Source organism: Zalophus californianus, chromosome 1, assembly GCF_009762305.2.
Source record: "Zalophus californianus isolate mZalCal1 chromosome 1, mZalCal1.pri.v2, whole genome shotgun sequence".
Lineage (NCBI taxonomy): Eukaryota > Metazoa > Chordata > Mammalia > Carnivora > Otariidae > Zalophus > Zalophus californianus.
Window position 1 is genome coordinate 6,442,113 of NC_045595.1, and position 21,005 is coordinate 6,463,117.

A 21,005-nucleotide genomic window follows, 5' to 3' on the forward strand; every position below is an offset into this window, starting at 1 on the left:
GTTTTAACCTGTAATAGTATTCACTCTTTGTGGTTTAATGTTCTGTAAGTTTTGAAAAAATACAGAGAGATTTGTCCTGCTACAGGACAGTACCAAAACTCCTGAATTCCCTTGTGCTATGCCTTTGTTGTTATCCTATCTTCTACCTCTTATCACTAGCAACTACTGATTTGTCCTTCCCCACAGTCTTGTCTTTTCCAGAATGTCATACAATGGAATCATACAACATGTGGCTTTTTGTCTCTTTCACTTAGCGAATTGAGTTTTAAATTGAGGCATAACTTACATGCAGTGCAATGTACAGATCTTAAGTGTACAGTTTGATGCATTCTGCCAAATGCATATATCTGTGTAACTTACACTCCTATCAAGACATAAAACATTTTCTCACCCTGTGAAGTTCCTTCTTGTCCTTTCCCAGTCAATCCCAGCTACTGCCTCACATCCCTTGCCTCACACTTAGTTGCAACCCCTGTTCTCCACCCCCCTCCAGATTATTTTCTGCCTGTTCTAGAAATCTATGTAAATAGAATCATATGGTATTTACTTTTTTGTGTCTGGCTTGTTTGGCTTGGTATAATCCTACAATTAATTTTAATTAATTCACAATAAAAAATGAAATATATAGATAGGGTTTCCTATATACGAGGTAGTCTCCCAAGTGCTTTACATATATTAATTAATTGAACCTTCAATACAAGTTTACAAAGTAGGCACTCTCATTGTTAGCATTTTATAAGTGAAAAAACTGGCACAAAGTGCTTTTTACTTGCCTGAGGTAACCAGGTGATTAAGCAGTAGGGGCTGGACTTGAACTCAAATAGTTTCTCTCCAGAGTCCATACTCTTAATTGCTATGCAATAGAACACTGCCTCTGTACCAGGCGTGGCTATGGCACAGGATCTACACTGATAAATCAAACATACAGTCCTTGCTTTCATGGTGTTCACAACATAGTGGGGGTTGGGATGGGGAATAAATATTAGTCAAATAAAGAGGTATATATAGAGTCAGTCAGATGGCGGTAAGTGCTATTGATATGAATAACTCCCAGTAAAGATAATAAACGTGGGAACTGGAGACTTGCTCATATATTTGGAGTGGGAATGAAAGCCTTTCAATTCAAGCGACATTTTGGCAGAAACTGAAGTAAACTGAGCGAGTGAGCTCTGTAGCTATGTTGGGAATATCAGTCTAGGCATTACAGAGACCCTGATATTGAACTGTGCTGGGATGATGGGGCTACAGCAAGACCAGGCAACTATAGTGTAGGAAGTAAACAGGAGTGGTGGAAGGTGAGGTCGGCTCTGCAGTGGATCTGAATTGTTCGGGGCCTTGTAGAAAATGGTAAAGACCTTTCATTATATTCTCAGTACATTGGTGTATCACTATACCAGAACAATTGCAGGCAGGGTGTAAGGAAACAAAAAAGGGATAGTGCATATTCAATGACTGGAAGAAGAACAAGGAAGGACAGAGGAGGGAGTGATTATTGAAAATTTGGGGCATGGTAGGAAGAGGGGAGAGGGCTGCAATACAGGGACTGAAAAGTGGCCAAGTGTAGCATCCAGAACCCAATTCTCCTGCAGGGATATGCTGTGGGGTGGACTCACTCTCCTCTAGCCCTCTGATCTCCTACCTGGGCTCCCCACTGACCAACCCAAACAGAAGCCTGAGGTATATGAGCCCACTGATATAGTCCATTAACCTCTCAAGGCACAGAGCAGGGGAGAGTAAGGTAGAGTCGAGAGTGCCAATTGTCTCCTTCCATATTCCTTATATACAGTGTTCCTGTACAGTGTGATTTCTTATGTATGTCTTAAAGGATGAGTGTCTTCTGAAGAGTTTTCCATTTTGATGATCTTCATAGGGTTTTCCCTTCGTGTGAATTTCATGTGATTCACGAGATACCACGAAAGGCTTTCCTTTAGCCAATGCATGCCTCCTGTTTCTCCCCAGTTGGTAATTTTTTTCTTCTGTGAGAGTATGAGGTAAAAGTTTTACCACAAAGTCGGCACTTATAGGGTTTCTGTCCACAGTGAGTTAACACTTGGGCTATGGAATGCTATTCCATATTGACTGGATTGGAAGGAGGATCTGCTGATAGCTTTTCTTCACTGAGTCATGATTGATCTCCAAGATGGTTCCCAGCGTTTTCTGTCTCCTTGTATCCATATCTTGTGTAGTTCCCTCCCACACTGAGTCAGAACCAGTGTGGGTGACCAACACAATACAGATGAAGAGAATATATCCTTCTGTGGCTAGGTCATAAAAGACATTATGGCTTCTGCATTGGCTCTTTTGGATCACATTATTTGGGGAGAACTTGCTGCCATATTATAAAGACACTCATCACTGCAGAGAGGCCTACATGGCAAGGAACCACAGGTCCCATGCCAACAACTGGCACTTGTTTGTCAGGCATGTGAATAATCAATCTTCAAAGTGACCCCTTCAGTCCTAAAGACTTCAGTTCTGTCGACATATTGGTTGCAACCTCGTGAGGGAACTAGAACCAGAATTACATAGCTAATCCATTTCTGAACCCCTGACCTACATAAATTGTGAGATAATAAATGTTTGTTGCTTTAAAGCACTAAGTTTTGGGGCTAATTTGTTATGCAAAGATAATTTCTACATCCAGCATGAGTTCCCAAGATGTTGGAGGGATGAGAAACCAATGAATGCTTTCCCATAGTCGCTGCGTTCCTATCTACCTATTACGAATTCTCTTGTGCACAGAAAGGTAAGAGTTACTGCTGAAAGATTTCCCACAATGATTACATTCATAGGGTTTTCTCCAGTGTGAGTTCTCACGTGTTTCTTAACAGATGAGAGATTATTAGATGCTTTCCCACAGTCACTACATTCATAGGGTTTCTCTCCATTATGTATTCTCTTGTGCACAGTGAGAAAAACTACTGCTGAAGGATTTTCCGCACTGATCACACTCATAGGGTTTTTCCCCAGTATGAGTTCTCGCGTGCTGGGTCAGATGGGAGCTCTTCCTAAAGGCTTTCCCACAATCGTGGCACTCATAAGGTTTCTCCCCTGTATGAATTCTGTTGTGCACAGTAAGGGAAGACCTCGTGCTGAAGGCCTTGCCACACTGATTACATTCATAATGATTCTCCCCAGTATGAACTCTCTTGCGCCTTTTAAGGATACATCTAGTACGGAAGACATGAAGACACTGATTACATTTGTAAGGTTTTTCTCCAGTGTGAATTCTCACATGCAGCCTAAGGAAAGAGGGATTACTGAAGGCTTTCCCACAGTCAGTGCATTCATAGGGTTTCTCCCCATTATGTATTCTCTTATGAACAGTCAAGTAAGAACTACTGCTAAAGGATTTGCCACACTGATTATAGTCACAGGGTTTTTCTCCAGTATGAATTCTCTTGTGCTGAGTGAGGTTAGATTTTGTGCTGAAGATTTTAAAGCACTGATTACATTCATTGAGTTTCACTCCAAGATGATTTCTTTCCTGTTGATTAAGAGACGAATGATAACTATAATTTATAGTATTTTTAATATTCAATGCTATCGTAGGAATTCTCTCTCCCAGGAATTCTGTTATGTATAACATTATAATTTGGCATTTTTGCTACTTTATGCTAGTTTGAGTGATCAAACTAGAAAAGATGGTTGTGGTGCCACAAGTCTTTATCATATACAGAGAACAGTTTTCTGATAGGCTTAACACGTTTATGTTTGAAATCTTTAATATCTGAGTCACATTTATGGAAACAATTATGGAGATGTTCAGGGAAGAAATAACTGAAATCATTTTTCTCAAAATTCACAATAGTTTCATGGTATCTCTTCAGAGGCCACTTTCTCTTGGGAGAATGACTCTCTTGGTAACTTTGTAGTTTTTCTAATTTATGGCATATTCCTACTGTGGAAAATTAGAAATCTTACCATTTTTACACCTTCATATTGTTCTTTTCTAAAAACATGCTGCTTAGAAGTTAACCCTTTGGCTTTAAGTAGAGTCTCCAAATCTGAAACAAACTGAAAAGAAGTTTAAGTTTGTGGAGAAAATAAAAAATAAAATGCACATATTAGTGAAGGCAGACCTTAAAGGATTAGCGTTTTTCAGGAGGTTTGCCATGAAAGGGACACAGGTATGACACTTTTAGGTATTTTTAAAAGATTGTATTTATTTCAGAGAGAGAGAGAGATAGCAACAGAGATAGCGAGAAAGAATATGAAGCCGGAACTGAAGGCAGACGCTTAGCCGACTGAGCCACCCAGGTGCCCCAATTTTAGGTATTTTTAGAAAAAGACCCTAGGAAGATTGAGATGGAGGCTGACAGAAGAAGGAATTGTCAGGAATGTAAAGTGGGATGGAGCTCACATGAAACTTACATTTAAAAAGGAAAATAGACATGTCTTTTTTCTTCTTCTAAGGCTGAAGTAAAGTGTGAAGTGATGAACAGAGAATTTAAGAGGAAGCAACGAAGGTACACAAGGAGGCGTATCCTAAAAGCTTTTGATCTTGTCAGGGAAAAAAAGGGCATTTTACAAAATTCCCTGAGTGACATTTCCTAATGTAATACTCCAAACTCCCAAGCCACAGGCCAGACATATTCCTCACAAGTACTCACAATCTACCTGGTGCTCACCTGGACAGTTGCCTGGGAGAATTCTGATTTCCTCTGTAATCACTTTATCTTCTTGTTCCAATTCAGACACCAGACCAGGTTTATCAACTTGATTTCCTATACATAAAGAAAAGACATAGTATGTAGGGGAACTCTACAGGGGAAAATGAGCCCCACCATGAAACTGAAGCCCCTACTTCTGAAGATAAGCAGGTGTGGCTTTAGGAACAATGGGCTAATTATCCCTAAATTCTAATAAATATAGTAGCTCTCTTTCATAGTGAAAAAAAAAAAATGAAAGTCTCCTCAGTCGATACCCAGGGTGCCTGGGGGAATAACTAGTACCAGAAGCTAATACCCAAGCTCAAATACATATTTAAAAGTTCCAAAACTTTTATGCACAGAGAATATAAAGTCAGGGCCAGGACTAGATCTTTGGTGCCTAGGGCAGGCATTAGAGTATAAGCTCCATGATGGTAGGGACCACATCTGTCTTGTTCACCACTGTATTCCCAATTCCTAGCACAGGCCTAGGAATATAAAGGTGCTCAAGAAAGACTTCTGAGAAGTGATGTCAGCAAAAATGGTGGAGTAGGGAACTCTAAAAGTCTAACCTCCACAAAAAAAAAAAAAAGCAAATTAACAGGTAAAAACTGTTCAAATTACTAAAACTCTGGGAAGTGATCAAGAGCTTACAGCAACAAGGAAAATGCTTAATCAAGACAAACAGCTGAATCTGTAAGAAAGCTTTGTGACATTTTAGCTGATCCTCACCCTATCCTCTGTCCCACCCCAGCAAGCGTTTTGAAGACAACAATCTGTGTTCTTAGTACTGGTAGAAGTAGGACAAATCTTATTTTCAAAGAAGTGTGATTGTCTGTTTTGACCTTCCTGGTGGCTCCCAGAAGGACTGGCTCAAAGGGCTTGCCTTTATTTCGTTTAACTCCAAACTCTCCCAGAATTGAAGTGGCTATCGGGGTGGAGGGCTGGGGCATGTACTGACTACATTTAAATGTAGCTACTGCTGCTTGGGGCAAGGGAAGATCACTAAAGCACACATAAGACTAGCCAAAAAGTCTCAGAGGAAAAGCAGGGAACAAGATGCTTTGGGGGAAAGGGGCTTTGAAAAGCTCCCACAGTCCTAGGAATATAGAACATGTACATACCCAGGGTTGGGTGTACGCCCAGAAAGTATCTGAAAAGGCACTAAGCCTTCACCTTTGACTGACCTTCAGGCTCTACACAAGCAGGAAGTGAAGGCTAAGGCACAGTTGTAAACTGAGTTTTGAAGGCATGCTCCTATATACACAGAGACCATCTGCAAAGACTGGGAGTTTTGGAGTTCCAGGCATTTAAGGAAACCTCTGATAAATCACTAGCTGACCGTTAACTTAACAAAATAGAGGTTGCAGTGGCCACACATGACAAATACAGACATTACAAAATTAGTTCAGAAAATGTCACCAAACAATACTAACTAGAACAAGCAACAACAATAAACCTTGGGGATAGGGGAATCTCTGACTTACAGAACTATCCTAACATTCCAAACGTTTTGGAGTTTTCAACAAATTATGAGGCATGCAAAGAAACAAAAAAGCATGGCCATTACAGAAAAAGGAAATTAAGAGACACTGTCCCTGAGGAAGAGACTTACTAGACCAAGATTTCTTTTTTTTTTAAAGATTTTATTTATTTGACAGAGGGAGACACATCGAGAAAAGGAACACAAGCAGGGGGAGTGGGAGAGGGAGAAGCAGGCTTCCCGGTGAGCAGGGAGCCCGATGTGGGGCCCGATCCCAGGACCCTGGGATCATGACCTGAGCCGAAGGCAGATGCTTAACGACTGAGCCACCCAGGCACCCCTAGACCAAGATTTCAACTATTTTAAGCACATGCAAAGAGCTAAAGGAAACCATGAAAATGGATTCTCAACAAATAGTGAAAGAAATTATAAAACACAACCAAACAAATTTTGGAGTGGGAAGTACAATAAATTAAAATGAAACATTGACTAGAAAAGTTTATCAGCAAACTTGATCTGGTGGAAGAAAGAATCAGTGAACTTGAAGATGGGTCAATTGAGATTGCCCAATTTGAAGAGCATAGAGAAAAAAAAAAGAACAGAGCATAAGAAACCTGTGGGACACCATCAAACAACCAACATGTGCATAATGGAGTTCTTGAAGGAGAGGAGACGGAGAAAGGGGCAGAAACAATATTTTAAAAAGATAAATGGCCAAAAAATTCCCCAAACTGAAGAAAGCCATGAATCTACATATCCAAGAAACTTAATGAACACCGAAGAGGATAAACTCAAGGAGACAAAATTGAGACACATTATAATCAAACTGCTGAAAGCTAAAAACTAAGAGAGTATCCTGAAAGCAACAAGAGAATTTTTAGTTCATCACATATATGGGATCACCATCAATCAGATTAACAGCTGATTTTACATCAGAAATTGCAGAGGCCATAAAGCAGTGGGATGACATATTCAGAGTGCTGAAAGGAAAAAAACCCTGTCATCCATTAATTCCATATGCAGCAAAACTATCCTTCAAGAAAGTGAGAAAACAATCCATAGAATGGGAGAAAATATTTGCAAATCATCTATTTGATAAGGGTCCAGCATCCTGAATATATAAAGAATTCTTACAACTCAACAATAAAAAGGCAAACAACCCCAGCCCTCTCAAAGTGGGCAAAGGACTCAAATACACATTTTCTGAAAGAAGATATACAAATGGCTAACAAGTACATGGAAAAAGGACCCATCTTATTATTCTTTAGGGTAATGCAAATAACCAAGTGTTCCCACACTGTTGGTGGGAATGTAAATGGTGCACAGGTACCATGGAGAAAAGTTTGGAGGTTCCCCAAAAAGTTAAACATTGAAAGACCATATGACCCAGGAATCCCACTTCTAGGCAAACGTACAAGAGAATTGAAAACAAATGTTCAGGCAAAAACATACATGAATGTTCATAGCAGAGCACAGCACTCTTCACAGTAGCCAAAAGGTGGAAACAACTCAAATGTTCATCGACTGAGGAGTGGGCACAGAGAAAGCGGTATATATACACCATGGAATAACGTTCAGCCAGAAAAGGGAATAAAGTTCGACACATGCTACAGCATGGCTGAACCTTGAGAACTTTATTCTAAGCAAAAGAAGTCAGATACAAAAGGCTACATATTGTATGATTCCATTTATATGCAATGTCCAGAACAGGTAAAAACCATAGAGACAGAGTAGATCCATGGTAGCCAGTGGCTGGAGTAGGTGGGAAAGGGAGTGGCTACTTAATGATTATAGGGTTTATTTTTGGTGCAATAAATGCTCTGGAATTAGAGATGGTTGCACAACACTGTGGCATGACTAAAAATCACTGAATTATACATTAAAGATGTTTTCTGTTCTGTGAATGTTACATGAATTAAAAAAAGAAAAGACTTATTACCTGAGTCATTAAATAAATGCAGGGCTGAGGTCAAGCTTACCCAGCGATGCCAGGTTCCTGCAGTTCTCCCGCATCATGTCTCTGTACAGTGTTCTTTGAGAAGGGTCCAGCAGTGCCCACTCCTCCCGTGTGAACTCCACAGCCACATCCTCGAAGGTCACCAAGTCCTGAGCCGTCACAAGCATCATGGCTTAGCCAAGGACCACCCCAACCAAGTTGATAGGAGGACAGGAGTAGAAATAGGTTGGAACCCCAAGCACAAGATGTATGGGCAGGGTTCTGAGCTCTGTTCTCCACTGCTCCTGGGCTCAGCCTGCAGGGCTCCTCTCCTGCCTACTGACACCCACTCCCAAGGTGAAATGTACCTCTAACACGTAGGTGAGTCCCTTACTCCAGTGAGACCGTGGAATCCTGCAGTCTTATTTCCCTCGATCTCAAGCTGAGCATGGGCCGGGGACATGGCAGATGTCAGAGATACTCCCCAGTGGCCATCACCAATTGCTTGAATATAGGACACTGTCATGTCTTTCCTTTAAAACTGATAATAATGTAATGTATAAAGTGACTCTGGAGGAAGTTAGGAAAATATAGAAAATGTTGATAAACACCGACAACCCTTTATCCACCGCCAGATGCCCAGAAATCCTGGAATGCCTGAGGACCTGGTTTGGCTGTGGGGCTCCAGGCCCTGAAAGGTAAGTCCAACTTTTGGTCAAAAGAATAATTATTTGGGAAAAAAATATGTGACTCACCAGTAACCAGCTTGTCAGGAAGCCATGAACCAACCCTTCCTCCTCTGTGCATCGTTTTTGAGGAGAGACTGAGTACAGGGAAGACTGAGCTGGAGAAGAAATGAGTCAGAAGAGTCCAGGATTGCTCTATATTCTAGCTCTCACCAGTTTGGAGGCTTCCTCACCTACCTGTAATTGACCATACCCCAACACACACACACACACACACACACGGCTTCCTCACTTACCTGTAATTGACCATACACACACACACACACACACACACACCCCTTTCACAGGATACCAGAGCAGAGCCCTGTCTCACCAGGGCTAGAAAACAGGGCCAAGACTCTTACTGCACCGGAAGAAAAGATGATAATTCCCATTTCACAGATGAGGAAATTGAAGTTCAAGGGACAGCACTGTCATTTTATCAAGTTTATGGAAAGAATTTGAGGTAAATTTAAAGGCTTTCCCATATTCAGGACACAGGTGAGACCTCCACAGACACTCAAACCACCAACACCCCAAATCCCAAGAACCACTTGGGGTCCCAGTGCCCCCGGGCATTCAGGCTCTACTCCTGCCTCACTGCTCAGCCCCTCCTTTCCTGCTCTGTGGTGCAGGGACCTTTAACGCTTGGATTTTGAGGGCCCCCCGACTTACCGCAAGTGGGGGACAGAACCATGGCTGCCATCCTGTGACTCAGACAGAGAACCCGGATGCTCCTCCCCTCGTCCCTACAGTGCACGCAGGCCAGGCTCTGGAAGAAATGGGAAAACAGGACGCTTTCACAGCCTTTCTCCCTCTCCAGGCTACTGAGGATGAACAGGGCTCAGCCTGCCCACCATGTCCTCCTTTAAATGCAAGTGGGGTCTCCAATTCTGGGTCTTTACTTTGCTTATTAGCATGTGAAGAGTCCTAAATGGTACAACCAGCACATGCCTGTGTCACCCCCATTTAAATCCTCAGCTTCACCGAGTCTCAGGGCACATTCTTCCCGTCCAAGTGGTTGTCACAAACACATTCCCAGCTACGACCCCTTTGCCAAATAGAGACACTGGCACCTGCCTCCCATTAGTCTTTGGATCTCCAGTCCCACTGCCCTCGGACAACATCAGAGGGCGTGAGGATGACCCTCACTGTGTTACGAGTTGGTCCCCAACCACGTTGGCCGCACCTTCCATCGGCACCACCCTAGACTCTGTCATCACCTGACCCTGTTCTACCATCTAGAGAAACAGCTCAGAAATGTCTCTCTGAACCCAGCCTCCCAAACCTCGCCTTTGTCCGTCAGTTGTTCTCAACCACACAAAGGACTCAGTCCAGCCGCTCTCCTGCCTCCTCAGGCACTGCCTGTTTGATGTTCACAACCTCTAGCCATTTCCTAAATTTATTACTAATGAGAGTTTTTCAGAAGCTGATATATTTCTAAATTTAAGCTAAGTTTATTTAAATTAGGGTGTTCTATTAACCATTTTTCCTGCTGCTTAGAAAAGTAACCCTCACAGAAAGATTACTTTCATATTATGGTGACATCTATGTGTTACAGTGACATTTCAGTAGAATGCCCAAACTTCTTTAATTTAATTCCTACAAGAGGGGGGAATATTACTGGCTTTTCAATATTTCTACCTTAAGTGGGTTTTGCCATGATAAAAAAATAATAATTGTTGGACTGCTATTCAACTACTCAGTATTAGGTTTCTGTCGTTGCTGTCTTTATTATAAATCCATATTCCTGATATTGAGCCATTTTTACTAATATGTTGGCTTAACAGTAAATATACATATGGGGGAATGTTTTTAGTAGTGAAATAAATCTATCATAAGGGCAGGTTTCCTTCTGTTTCCACCTAGTCTCTCCCTGATCACAGGCAAAGTGTTTTTACCCCTTGACTCATTTCCTCGTATCCGACTCCTCAACTTGGGACACTCTGGTTTCAACCATTTCAAGGACACCGCCCTTGGTAGAATCACTGGTGATCTTATGCATAATAACAGAGAGGCAGATTGCAACTACACTGATACTATTTCTTATCTGTCAGATCAAGAAAGACCCTTTATTGGAAAGTCTGTCCGCAAAGGCACTCTCATACACTGCTGGGGTGTAATCCTACAGAAGGAAATTTGTCACCATTATGCAAAACTGTGAAGACGTTTACTTCTTCTCTGTCAATTCCACTTGTAGAAATCTTTCTCAAAGATACAGAAATACTAAAACCGATGTCTAAGACTATTTACTGTGACAATATATATAACAGCGAAGGACTAAAAGCAACACAAATGACCATCTATAGGGAACTGGTTGAATAAACTAGGGGATATCCATACAGTGAAGAATCATGCAGCCATTACAGAATGAGATGATCTCTAGGTATTCATAGAAATTATTATCCCCAATAAATATAAGGAGAGAAAAAAAATCAAGGTACAAAACAGGATACGGAATGTTCCTTTTTGTAAGAAGGGAAAGGCCAGGAGAGACACATATATACGTATGTATATATGCACCCATATATTTTGCATATATACATTTATAGATGCATATAGAGAGACACATACACAGATACACATACCCATTTACTTCTAAATGCAAAAGAAATACGGCGAGAATAAAACAAATGAATATAAATGGTGACCAATAAGGGCAGGAGAATAATTGAGAAGAAGAGACAGGAATTATAGTTAGAATTCCCTGAACATGTCTTATTAGAGAATTTTGGCTTTGGAATCATATTTAAAAAAAAATACAACTGCAATCCTCAAAACTGAAAACAAACAACAAGAGAAACCTAATTGCTCATCAATTTGGAAACACTACCACAACAGTCTGAAAAAACAATACCTTCCTATGACTTTATAAAACAAAGTATATTGCTAATTCTGCCAGTTTCCTACTGATGGACATTTCAGTTGCTTCTCATCTTTTGCTGCTGGAAATAATGCTCCCGTGAATAATCTCATATTGTTTTGTATTTTGGGAGGTTGACACTCAGAATATATTTCCAGAAGTGGGGTTGCTAGATATGGGCAGCAATGTTTCTGAGTGTCATTTTTTATATACAGGGAAGGAGAGTACCATTAAGTCAATAAATCAATGTTGTTAGGAGCCAATATTTTTAGTATAACATATAAAAATTAACATAAAATCCAAAAAGTTAAGGGAAAAAAACACTGCAAAGTTAAAACTGAATTAGAAATACCATGTTAAACTCATGATTTAAAAAACATATATTTCCCGGGCACCTGGCTGTCTCAGTAGGTGGAGTGTGTGACTCTTGATCTCGGGGTTGTAAGTTTGAGCCCCACCTTGGGTGTAGAGATTACTTAAAAATAAAATTTTAGGGGCACCTGGGTGGCTCAGGTGGTTAAGCATCTGCCTTAGGCTCAGGTCATGATCCCAGGGTCCTGGGATGGAGCCCCAGGTGGGCTGGCTCCCTGCTCAGTGGGGAGTCTACTTCTCCCTTTCTGTCTGCCCCTTCCCCTGCTCATGGTCTCTCTCTCTCAAATAAATAAATTTTAAAAAATCTTTAAAAAATAAAAATAAAACCTTAAACAATAAGAACAACCTCTCCCCTGCCCGGCCAAAAACACACATATATTTCCCTAGCTAAATCCAGGGAAAGGTCCTAGAAGGAATGCTACTCAAGGGGCACTTACTTAGCACACCCAGTGTCTAGATCTTGGTTTTTAATACTATTCGTCATTACAAGGAGCAAAGTATGAACTAATAACGGAAAAATCTCCAGTATATGTTAAGGGACAAAACGCAAGACAAAGAAAAACGCATACAGTACTACAATGTTTTGGGTAAGTAAAGTGGAAACAAGAATACATTTGCTTGTATTCACTTGAAAACCCAGAAGGATAAGAATGCACGATAAATCACTAAAAGCAATTACCTATATAGATTGCTAAGGGAAGAACCGGATGGAAGAACAGGGGAGGGCAAGATTTTCTAACATAGACCTTTTCATATCATCTTAGTTTTGAACCACATGCAAAGAAAAACTTTAACCAGAATTTTCGACAAGTGAGTATTTTCTAAGAAAACTGAGTAATTTAATTTTTAACCCTCACTCTTAGTGACTCCTTGTGTCACTTGCCCACAGGAAGGGCCCATTGGCAGTTCTGCGCAGTGGAGGCTGCTGGAACCTGTTGCTACAATTTCCACGGGGAACTCACCTGGTCACACGGAAATCCACGGATCCCTGAGAACAGGTGGAGCCTGAGGCTGGTTTCCACGCAAACTCGGAACTAGAGAGATGCTCTTCTTGCCTGGGTGGCGCGGGGGGGGGGGGAGGGCACAAAGATTGCTTTTGGGAGGCCTTTATAGGAAGTAATAGTTGTTGGACAGAAAGACCGCCCATTCACCATTTTTAAAATTTACTGATTTAAGGTGTAGTGAGAGCCGAAGTTGCCTGGTTCCCACCCAGCCGTCTGCTCCCAAGTGGGAGAACGCGGCGTCAGGCTGTGTGCATTCGCCTTGCTCACTCATTTCGCGGGACAAAGCTTCTACGGCTGGTCGCTTAGGGGGTCCATCGGCTAAGTGACTCAGCTGACTTTGAACCGAGTTCCACAGCTCGTTTAAGACTCTCAGAGACGGAAGGCCCTGTAGAGAGCAGGGCTTCCCAAGCTTGGCACTGCGGCCACTAGGGCCGGATGACTTTTTGTCGTGGGGGCGGTCCCGTGCATCATCGGGGGATGTTGAGCAGCATCTCCGGCCACTACCCTCTAGCGGCCGGTGTGTGACAACCCCACTGTCCCCAGACAGGGCGGGAAGTCCGGGGGTGGGGGGAGAGGGAGGCAGAGTGGCCCCCAGGTGAGGGGACTGGGACCGTGCATTCTGAGGGGGACGGCGCGTCCGGACCTAGAGGCTGACCTCAGGAACAGCCTGAGGCCCCCGGGGAGGGACGGAGGGATGCCGGCGTGACCGCGGACTGCCCGAGGCCCAGCGCCTCCTGGGTGGGACCCGAGATCCCGGGCTCTCGGTTCCCCCGCTGCGGCTCGGACCTGCCCGGCCGACCCTGGCTCCTCCTCGGCCGCGCCCCCGCCGCACTTCCGCTTCCGGCCTCGGCCTCCAGGCGGCAGAGAGGGGCGCTCGGCGATTCCGGGCTGGGGCGGGGCGGGGCGGGGCGGGGCGGGGCGGGGCGGAGGGAAGGGGGAGGGAAGGGGCCGGGCTTCAGGCCCCGGTGCTTTAGTTTGCTTAGTTGACAAATAAAAACCCGTGAGGGGAGGGCGCCAGGGTGGCTCAGTCGTTAAGCGTCTGCCCTCAGATCATGATCCCAGGGTCCTGCGATCGAGTCCCGCATCGGGCTCCCCGCCCCCGCCCCCGCATCGCGCTCCGCGGGAAGCCTGCTTCTCCCTCTCCCACTCTCCTTGCTTGCGTTCCTTCTCTCGCTGTCTCTGTCTCTGTCAAATAAATAAGTAAAATCTTTAAAAAAGAAACCTATGAGGGGAATATGGAAAAGAGATACACCGAAGCAATCTCTAACTTTAGTTATTGGAGAAAAAAAATCAACAAAAGTAACCGATGGAGGGAGGAATGCAGTGGGTGCAGAGACAGTCCTTGAATAAATGGAAGCTTAGTATGTGATCAAGTTAGCATTTCAAATGAGTTGGGAAATGAGGATTTAATAATGGTTTGAGGAGAATATAGGACACATTTAAAAAATTAAGTATTCCAAATATATTTGAAAGGTAAAATTAAAACCTCTAAAGGAGTCAGAAGAAAACATGAAAGGACAGATGTATACCCGAGGTAATTTTACCCAAATGGGAATCTTTATAGTAACTGTCACTTGATAAAAGAAAACAGAAGGTGCAATGGAGGATGGCCTGAATACCTAATATCTAACTTACGAAATGAGTTTTTCAGGCTAGAGAGGTGGCAGGAGAAAGAATGTGCTTACTGAATATGTAATAGTGGAAGAAATAGCTCGATTAAACAGGAAAAACTTTGAGGATAGCCATTAATCCAAAGTAGAACTGTTGTGAGCCTTGATGGCTAAGGGAGGTGGACATAGGGACTCTTAAATTAAAATAGAGCAGAGAAGTTGGTAAACAGATAGAGATAAAAGATAATAGTTTTGTAATATCCTGAGTGAAAAACCAGAGTGATGTTTATTGTTTAAAGACCTAAAAATGTGATCGAGACTTCTGAGATAAAACCTAAGAATGCCTGTTTCTCCTGGAACCTATTTTATTCCTTAAATCTTTTGAAGAGTGCTTGATGGGTCTTATCAGAATGATCAGCACTTTGGGGCAGAGATGCTGCCTAGTAATCTAGCACTTGCAGCCAAGATGGAGATCTCCACCCGCACCATGAACTTGCCCTTGGTGCTGTGGTGGATGGGGAGGAAGGTGACTCAGACACTGCAGAACACTTTTCTCTCTTCTAGCTCTTCACCACCCTCAACCCCAACACACACACACACACACACACACACACACACACACACACACACCACCAACAGCAATAGGATCACCAATACCAACACCAACAATGGGTACATAGATTACACAGAGGGGCAAAAGATGTGCTGCAAATTAATAGAATGAAAGATGAAGACGGGCCTCCTAACAACTGTCTTTTAGGCTCAGTATTTTACCCATAGGCTTGAACTACCTATTAGACTTTTTTTCTGTTTGGGGAGACAATAAGCTATTTAAACCCTTACTCCAGAAAGGCAAGACTCCACTTGCAGCCATAGTTTTGGAGCTGTTGTTTGACAAGTTTGGGACACACGTGGTCCTATATTTCTCCCTCATGTTTTATCAGAAATGTCAGGGTTTATGATCTAGTTATATAAAGCAATATACAATTTTCCTTATGAGAGAAGTTATGTGATCATTTTACTAGAAAAGCAGGTAAACATGGAAAGAAGGGGCACCTGGGTGGCTCAGTTAAGTGTCTGCCTTCGGCTCAGGTCATGATCTCAGGATCCTGGGATCAAGTCCCGCATTGGGCTCTTTGCTCAGTGGGGAGCCTGCTTCTCCCTCTCCCTCTGCCTCCACTCCCCCTGCATGTTCTCTCTCTCTCTGTCAAATAACTAAATAAAATCTTAAAAAGAAAAAAAAAACATGGAAAGAAAAAAAATGAAAACTAAGTCAACTGTAAGTTCATCTTTAAAAGATATTCACTCTTGACATTTTGGTGCATCCTCTTCTAGACGATTTTCCTGCTATATTTATAAACAAACTAATTCACAGCACTGATATTGCATAATAACTAAACTTAGTTTTGGCTCAAAAATAGACTCTGAACTTTTCTCCATATTCATAAATAAGTGATTTTTAATGTCTGGAGTCCTTTGAGTATATCACAGTTACTTTAACCAGCATCCTCTCAATACTTGGGATTTTGGAAAGTTTTAAGTGTTATACATAAGGTTGTAATGAACTTCAGGGTGCTTCCATTTCTGCACATTTTTTGGATTATTTTCTTTGGAGAAGCCCCAAGAAAAGGAATTTCTAGACAGAGGGTATGCTTAGTTTAAGATTTCTGATAAATAGAGTTCTAAATCGCTGTTTTATTTTATATTCTCATCAGGAATGAAAACTAGTGTGACTGTGTTCCCATACTTTCTTCACAAAAGGGTATTATCACTATTTTTAATATTTGCAAATGGTTAAAGGCATTTCTTTGAGGGTAAATGTACTTTAATGTATTCACAGGTGAGTTGTATTTCCTCTTTGTCCACTTTTTTTTATTCTTTAACTCATCCTTATTGATTTGTAAGAGTTCAAAACACATCATTGCTATTAATCTTTGCCTTCCATGTTTACCAGATTTCTTTTAGCCAAAGCGTCATTTGCTTATTAATTTTATCATGGGATTTTCTGACAAAGGAAGTCTTTAGATCTTATGGAATCAAATTTTGCCCATATTTGCCTCGATGGCTTATGTATTTCATGTCAAACTTAGATCTTACAAAACCCATGACTATAAAAAAGAGTCACTTTTTTCTTCTAGAAATTTGTGGATCCATTTCTTAGATTTGAGTTTTTAATTTATCTGGAATAGAGGCATAATTTCAACAATTTAGTATTCTATGGCAGGAAAGTGCCATTATAGAAATTATTCTAGGGAGAGATCTACACAAAAGAAGATGAGCAAAGAGGGTAATTGGAATAAAAAACAAATATCACAAAATATGTGTCAGGTTACAGGTAACTTGTGACCTGAATTAAATGAGAAACAAAGAGGCTCAGTGACAACAAAACAGCAAAGAAATAAAAAATACTCAAGAAAATATGAAGAAATTGAGAAAAACCCATGATAATCCAACCTTTCAAAGTTAAGTGGTTTGAGACCATTTTGCAGTGTGCATTTATTATCTTTCTAAATGCACAGATATTTTCAAGTCAGTGTATTTTGGAGTGGATAGCCACAATAGCAGGATTTAAGTTAGAAATTTAGGGAAGCACTAATAGGATCACAAAACTCCAGACCTGGAGGGTAACTTAGGGGTCATCTGGGGTTATTACTCATCAGGAGATGAAGAAATGAGCCTTCAGAGATGAACAGTTTTAATTAATTGAAGTTCTTTTTTTCTTATGTAGAATTTGTGTATTGCTTCATATTTTTGCAAAACTCATACAAATCTGTACTATTATTTGTTTATTTATTTATTTTTAAAGATGATTTATTTGAGAGAGCGAGAATGAGAGAGAGAGTACATGAGAGGGGGGAAGGTCAGAGGGAGAAGCAGACTCCCCACTGAGCAGGGAGCCCGATGCAGGACTCGATCCCAGGACTCCAGGATCATGACCTGAGCTGAAGGCAGTCGCTTAACCAACTGAGCCACCCAGGTGCCCCTATTATTTGTTTATAATAGTAACCTTTCTAGATAAGCAAGATAAGTGGTCAAGTACTAGCTTCCTTATTTTATAAATGACTAAGCCTAAATATAAAACCTAAATATTAATTCAGTTTAGAAGTTTGAGAAGATCTACTTCTGCAAGACCTTTTGGTAAATTCTCCTGAAGAGAAATGAAACAGTGTGTTCTCCAGAAGGGCAGCGTTTACATGAGAACAATTTGCTGGCACAATTATAGTGCAAGAGGAGACAGCCCATGACTACTATGGGCAAAGTGCAGTGCTCTTGGCATTCCAAGAAGGGAGAGGTTAAATTTCACTGGGGACAGACTGGGACACACTTCTGAAAGAGGTATTACAATGTGGTTTTATCACTTCATGCAAATATTATGATATAACAAATTATTTGATATAAAAAGGAACAGTGAAGACACAAATCTGAAATAGCTCATCATCGTGCTCATATGGTCGAATGTTTTGTAAAATTTACAGAAGTTAAATGTTATATTCTTTTTCTTTTTTTCCAGCTTTGTTACGGTATAATTGACAATTAAAAATTGTATATATTTAACTTGACTTGATATACAGATGCATTGTGATTAATTACCACAGTCAAGCTAATTTACATATCCATCACCTTACCTGCCTACCATCTTCTTTTGTGTGTGTATGTGTATGTTAAGTACACTTAAGATCAGGGCGCCTGGGTGGCTCAGTCGTTAAGCGTCTGCCTTCGGCTTGGGTCATGATCCCAGGGTCCTGGGATCGAGCCCCACATCAGGCTCCTTGCTCGGCGGGAAGCCTGCTTTTCCCTCTCCCACTCCCCCTGCTTGTGTTCCTGCTCTGGTTATCTCTCTCTCAGTCAAATAAATAAATAAAATCTTAAAAAAAAAAAGAACACTTCAGATCTACCTTCTTAGCAAATTTCAATATGCAATTCAGTATTGTTAATTATAATCACAGTGCTGCACTTTAGGTCTCCAGCACTGTTCATCTTGCATAACTGAAACTTTGTACCCCTGGACCAACATCTTCCCATTTCCCCCTCCCCTCATCCCCTGGAAACCACTGTTATGCTCTGCTTCTGTGAGTTTGAATATTTCAGATTCCATGTATAAGTGAGATCATGCAGTATTTGTCTTTCGGCATCTGGTTAATTGCACTTAAATAATGTCCTTCAGGTTCATCTGAATTGTCTCAAATGGCAGGATTTCCTTTGTTTTTTTAAGGCTGAATAACACTCCATTTAAATAAATTGCATTTTCTTTATCCATTTGTCTATTAACAGACATTTTGGTTGTTTCCATGTCTTGGCTCTTGTAAATAATGCTAAAATGAACATGGGGTGCAGATATCTCTTAGAGATCCCGATTTTCTTTTCTTTGGACATGCACCTAGAAATGGGATTACTGGATCATATGGTGGTTCAATTTTTAATTTTTTCCCCTAAAGATTTCATTTATTTATTTGACAGACACACAGAGAGAGAGCACAAGCAAGGGGAGCAGCAGAGGGAGAGGGAGAAGCAGGCTCTTGGCTGAGCAGGGAGCCCGAAGCGGGGCTCGATCCCAGAACGCTGGGATCATGACTGGAGCCAAAGGCAGATGTTTAACCAACTGAGCCACCCAGGTGCCCCTCAATTTTTTTTTGAGGAACTTCCATACTGTTTTTCTTAGTGGCTACACCAATGGACATTCCCACCGACAGTACACAAGGGTTCACTTTTCTTTCTTTTTTTTTGTTTTTTTTTAATTTAATTTTATTATGTTATGTTAATCACCATACATTACATCATTAGTTTTTGATGTAGTGTTCCATGATTCATTGTTTGTGTATAACACCCAGTGCTCCACGCAGAACGTGCCCTCCTTGATACCCATCACCAGGCTAACCCATCCCCCCATCCCCCTCCCCTCTAGAACCCTCAGTTTGTTTCTCAGAATCCATAGTTTCTCATGGTTCGTCTTCCCCTCCGATTCCACCCCCTTCATTTTTCCCTTCCTGCTGTCTTCTTCTTTCTTTTTTTTTTTTTAACATATAATGTATTATTTGTTTCAGAGGTACAGGTCTGTGATTCAACAGTCTTACACAATTCACAGCGCTCACCATAGCACATACCCTCCCCATTGTCTATCACTCAGCCACCCCATCCCTCCCACACCCCCACCACTCCAGCAACCCTCAGTTTGTTTCCTGAGATTAAGAATTCCTCATATCAGTGAGGTCATGTGATACATGTCTTTCTCTGATTGACTGATTTCGCTCAGCGTAACACCCTCTAGTTCCACTTTTCTTCACCTCCTTGCCAACACTTGTCATCTCTTGTCTTTTTGATGATAGCTATTCTAACAGGTGTGGGTATCTCTCCCCTTGTAAAGTATTTCTTACAACCTTGAAAGGCACAAAAACAAGTACTGAAATAAAGTGAACCTAAAATCAGACCTATGGACCTCTGCATCATAATGTTAAAGCAAAATCTTTAAAATTAAACTTTCAAATTTTGAGAACTATAGATTCATGTGCAGTTGTAAGAAATAATACAGAGAGATCTTGCAGAACCTTTACCTGATTTCCCCAATGGCAACATCTTGCAAAACTGTAGTACACTACCACAACTGGAAAATTACCATTGATACTGTCAAGATACAGAAGAGTTTGATCACCCACAGAGACCCCTTCTTATTCCCTTTTAGAGACACAAACACACCCCTCTCTGGCCACTTCTATCCTTTACCCCTGGAAATCACTAACCTGCTCTCCATCTCCATAATTTTGTCATTTAAAGAATGTTATAGAGCCACACAATATGTAATCCTTTGGAGTTGGCTTTTTTTTTTTTTGCACTCAATATCCTGGAAATTCATCCAGGTCATTGCATGTATCAATAATTTGTTCCTTTTTTTTATGGTTGAGTAGTGTTCAATGGTATGGATATACCATATTACTCTGTTTAATCATTCACCCATTGAAGTATGTTGGAGTTGTTTTATTTTTTGGCTACCTAGAATAAAGGTTTTCAATAAACACTTGTGTACAAGTCTTTGTGTGGACATAAATTTTAGGTTCTTTGGGATAAATGTAGAAGATCTAAAATTTTTTTTTGATTTTGTGGGACGCCTCGGTGGCTCAGTTGGTTAAGCATCTGCCTCTGGTTCAGGTCATGATCCCCAGGTCCTGGGATCGAGTCCCACATCAGGCTCCTTGCTTAGTGGGGAGTCTGCTTCTCCTTCTGCCTGACTCTGTCTCTGACAAATAAATAAATAAAATCTTAAAATTTTTTTTTAAATTTTGAAATAATTATAGACTCAAGCAGTTAGAAAAGCAGTAGAGAGAGTCCCATGTACCCACTGCTCAGTAAGCCTCATTGGCCTTCCAT

General features: G+C 41.4%; 1 protein-coding gene across 1 annotated transcript; it reads right to left on the bottom strand.

Annotated features, from left to right (window-relative positions):
* Window positions 1-1,177: 1,177 nt before the first annotated feature.
* Window positions 1,178-13,833, bottom strand: LOC113916525 (zinc finger protein 558-like). Its single transcript, XM_035726228.1, is given in 10 exon segments — window positions 1,178-2,799; window positions 2,802-2,914; window positions 2,916-3,487; window positions 3,925-4,007; window positions 4,632-4,727; window positions 8,115-8,241; window positions 8,827-8,915; window positions 9,472-9,568; window positions 12,994-13,086; window positions 13,691-13,833. Coding segments are annotated over 8 exon segments (1,197 nt in total). The 5' UTR covers window positions 9,503-9,568; window positions 12,994-13,086; window positions 13,691-13,833; the 3' UTR covers window positions 1,178-2,713.
* Between the last annotated feature and the right edge of the window lie 7,172 nt (window positions 13,834-21,005).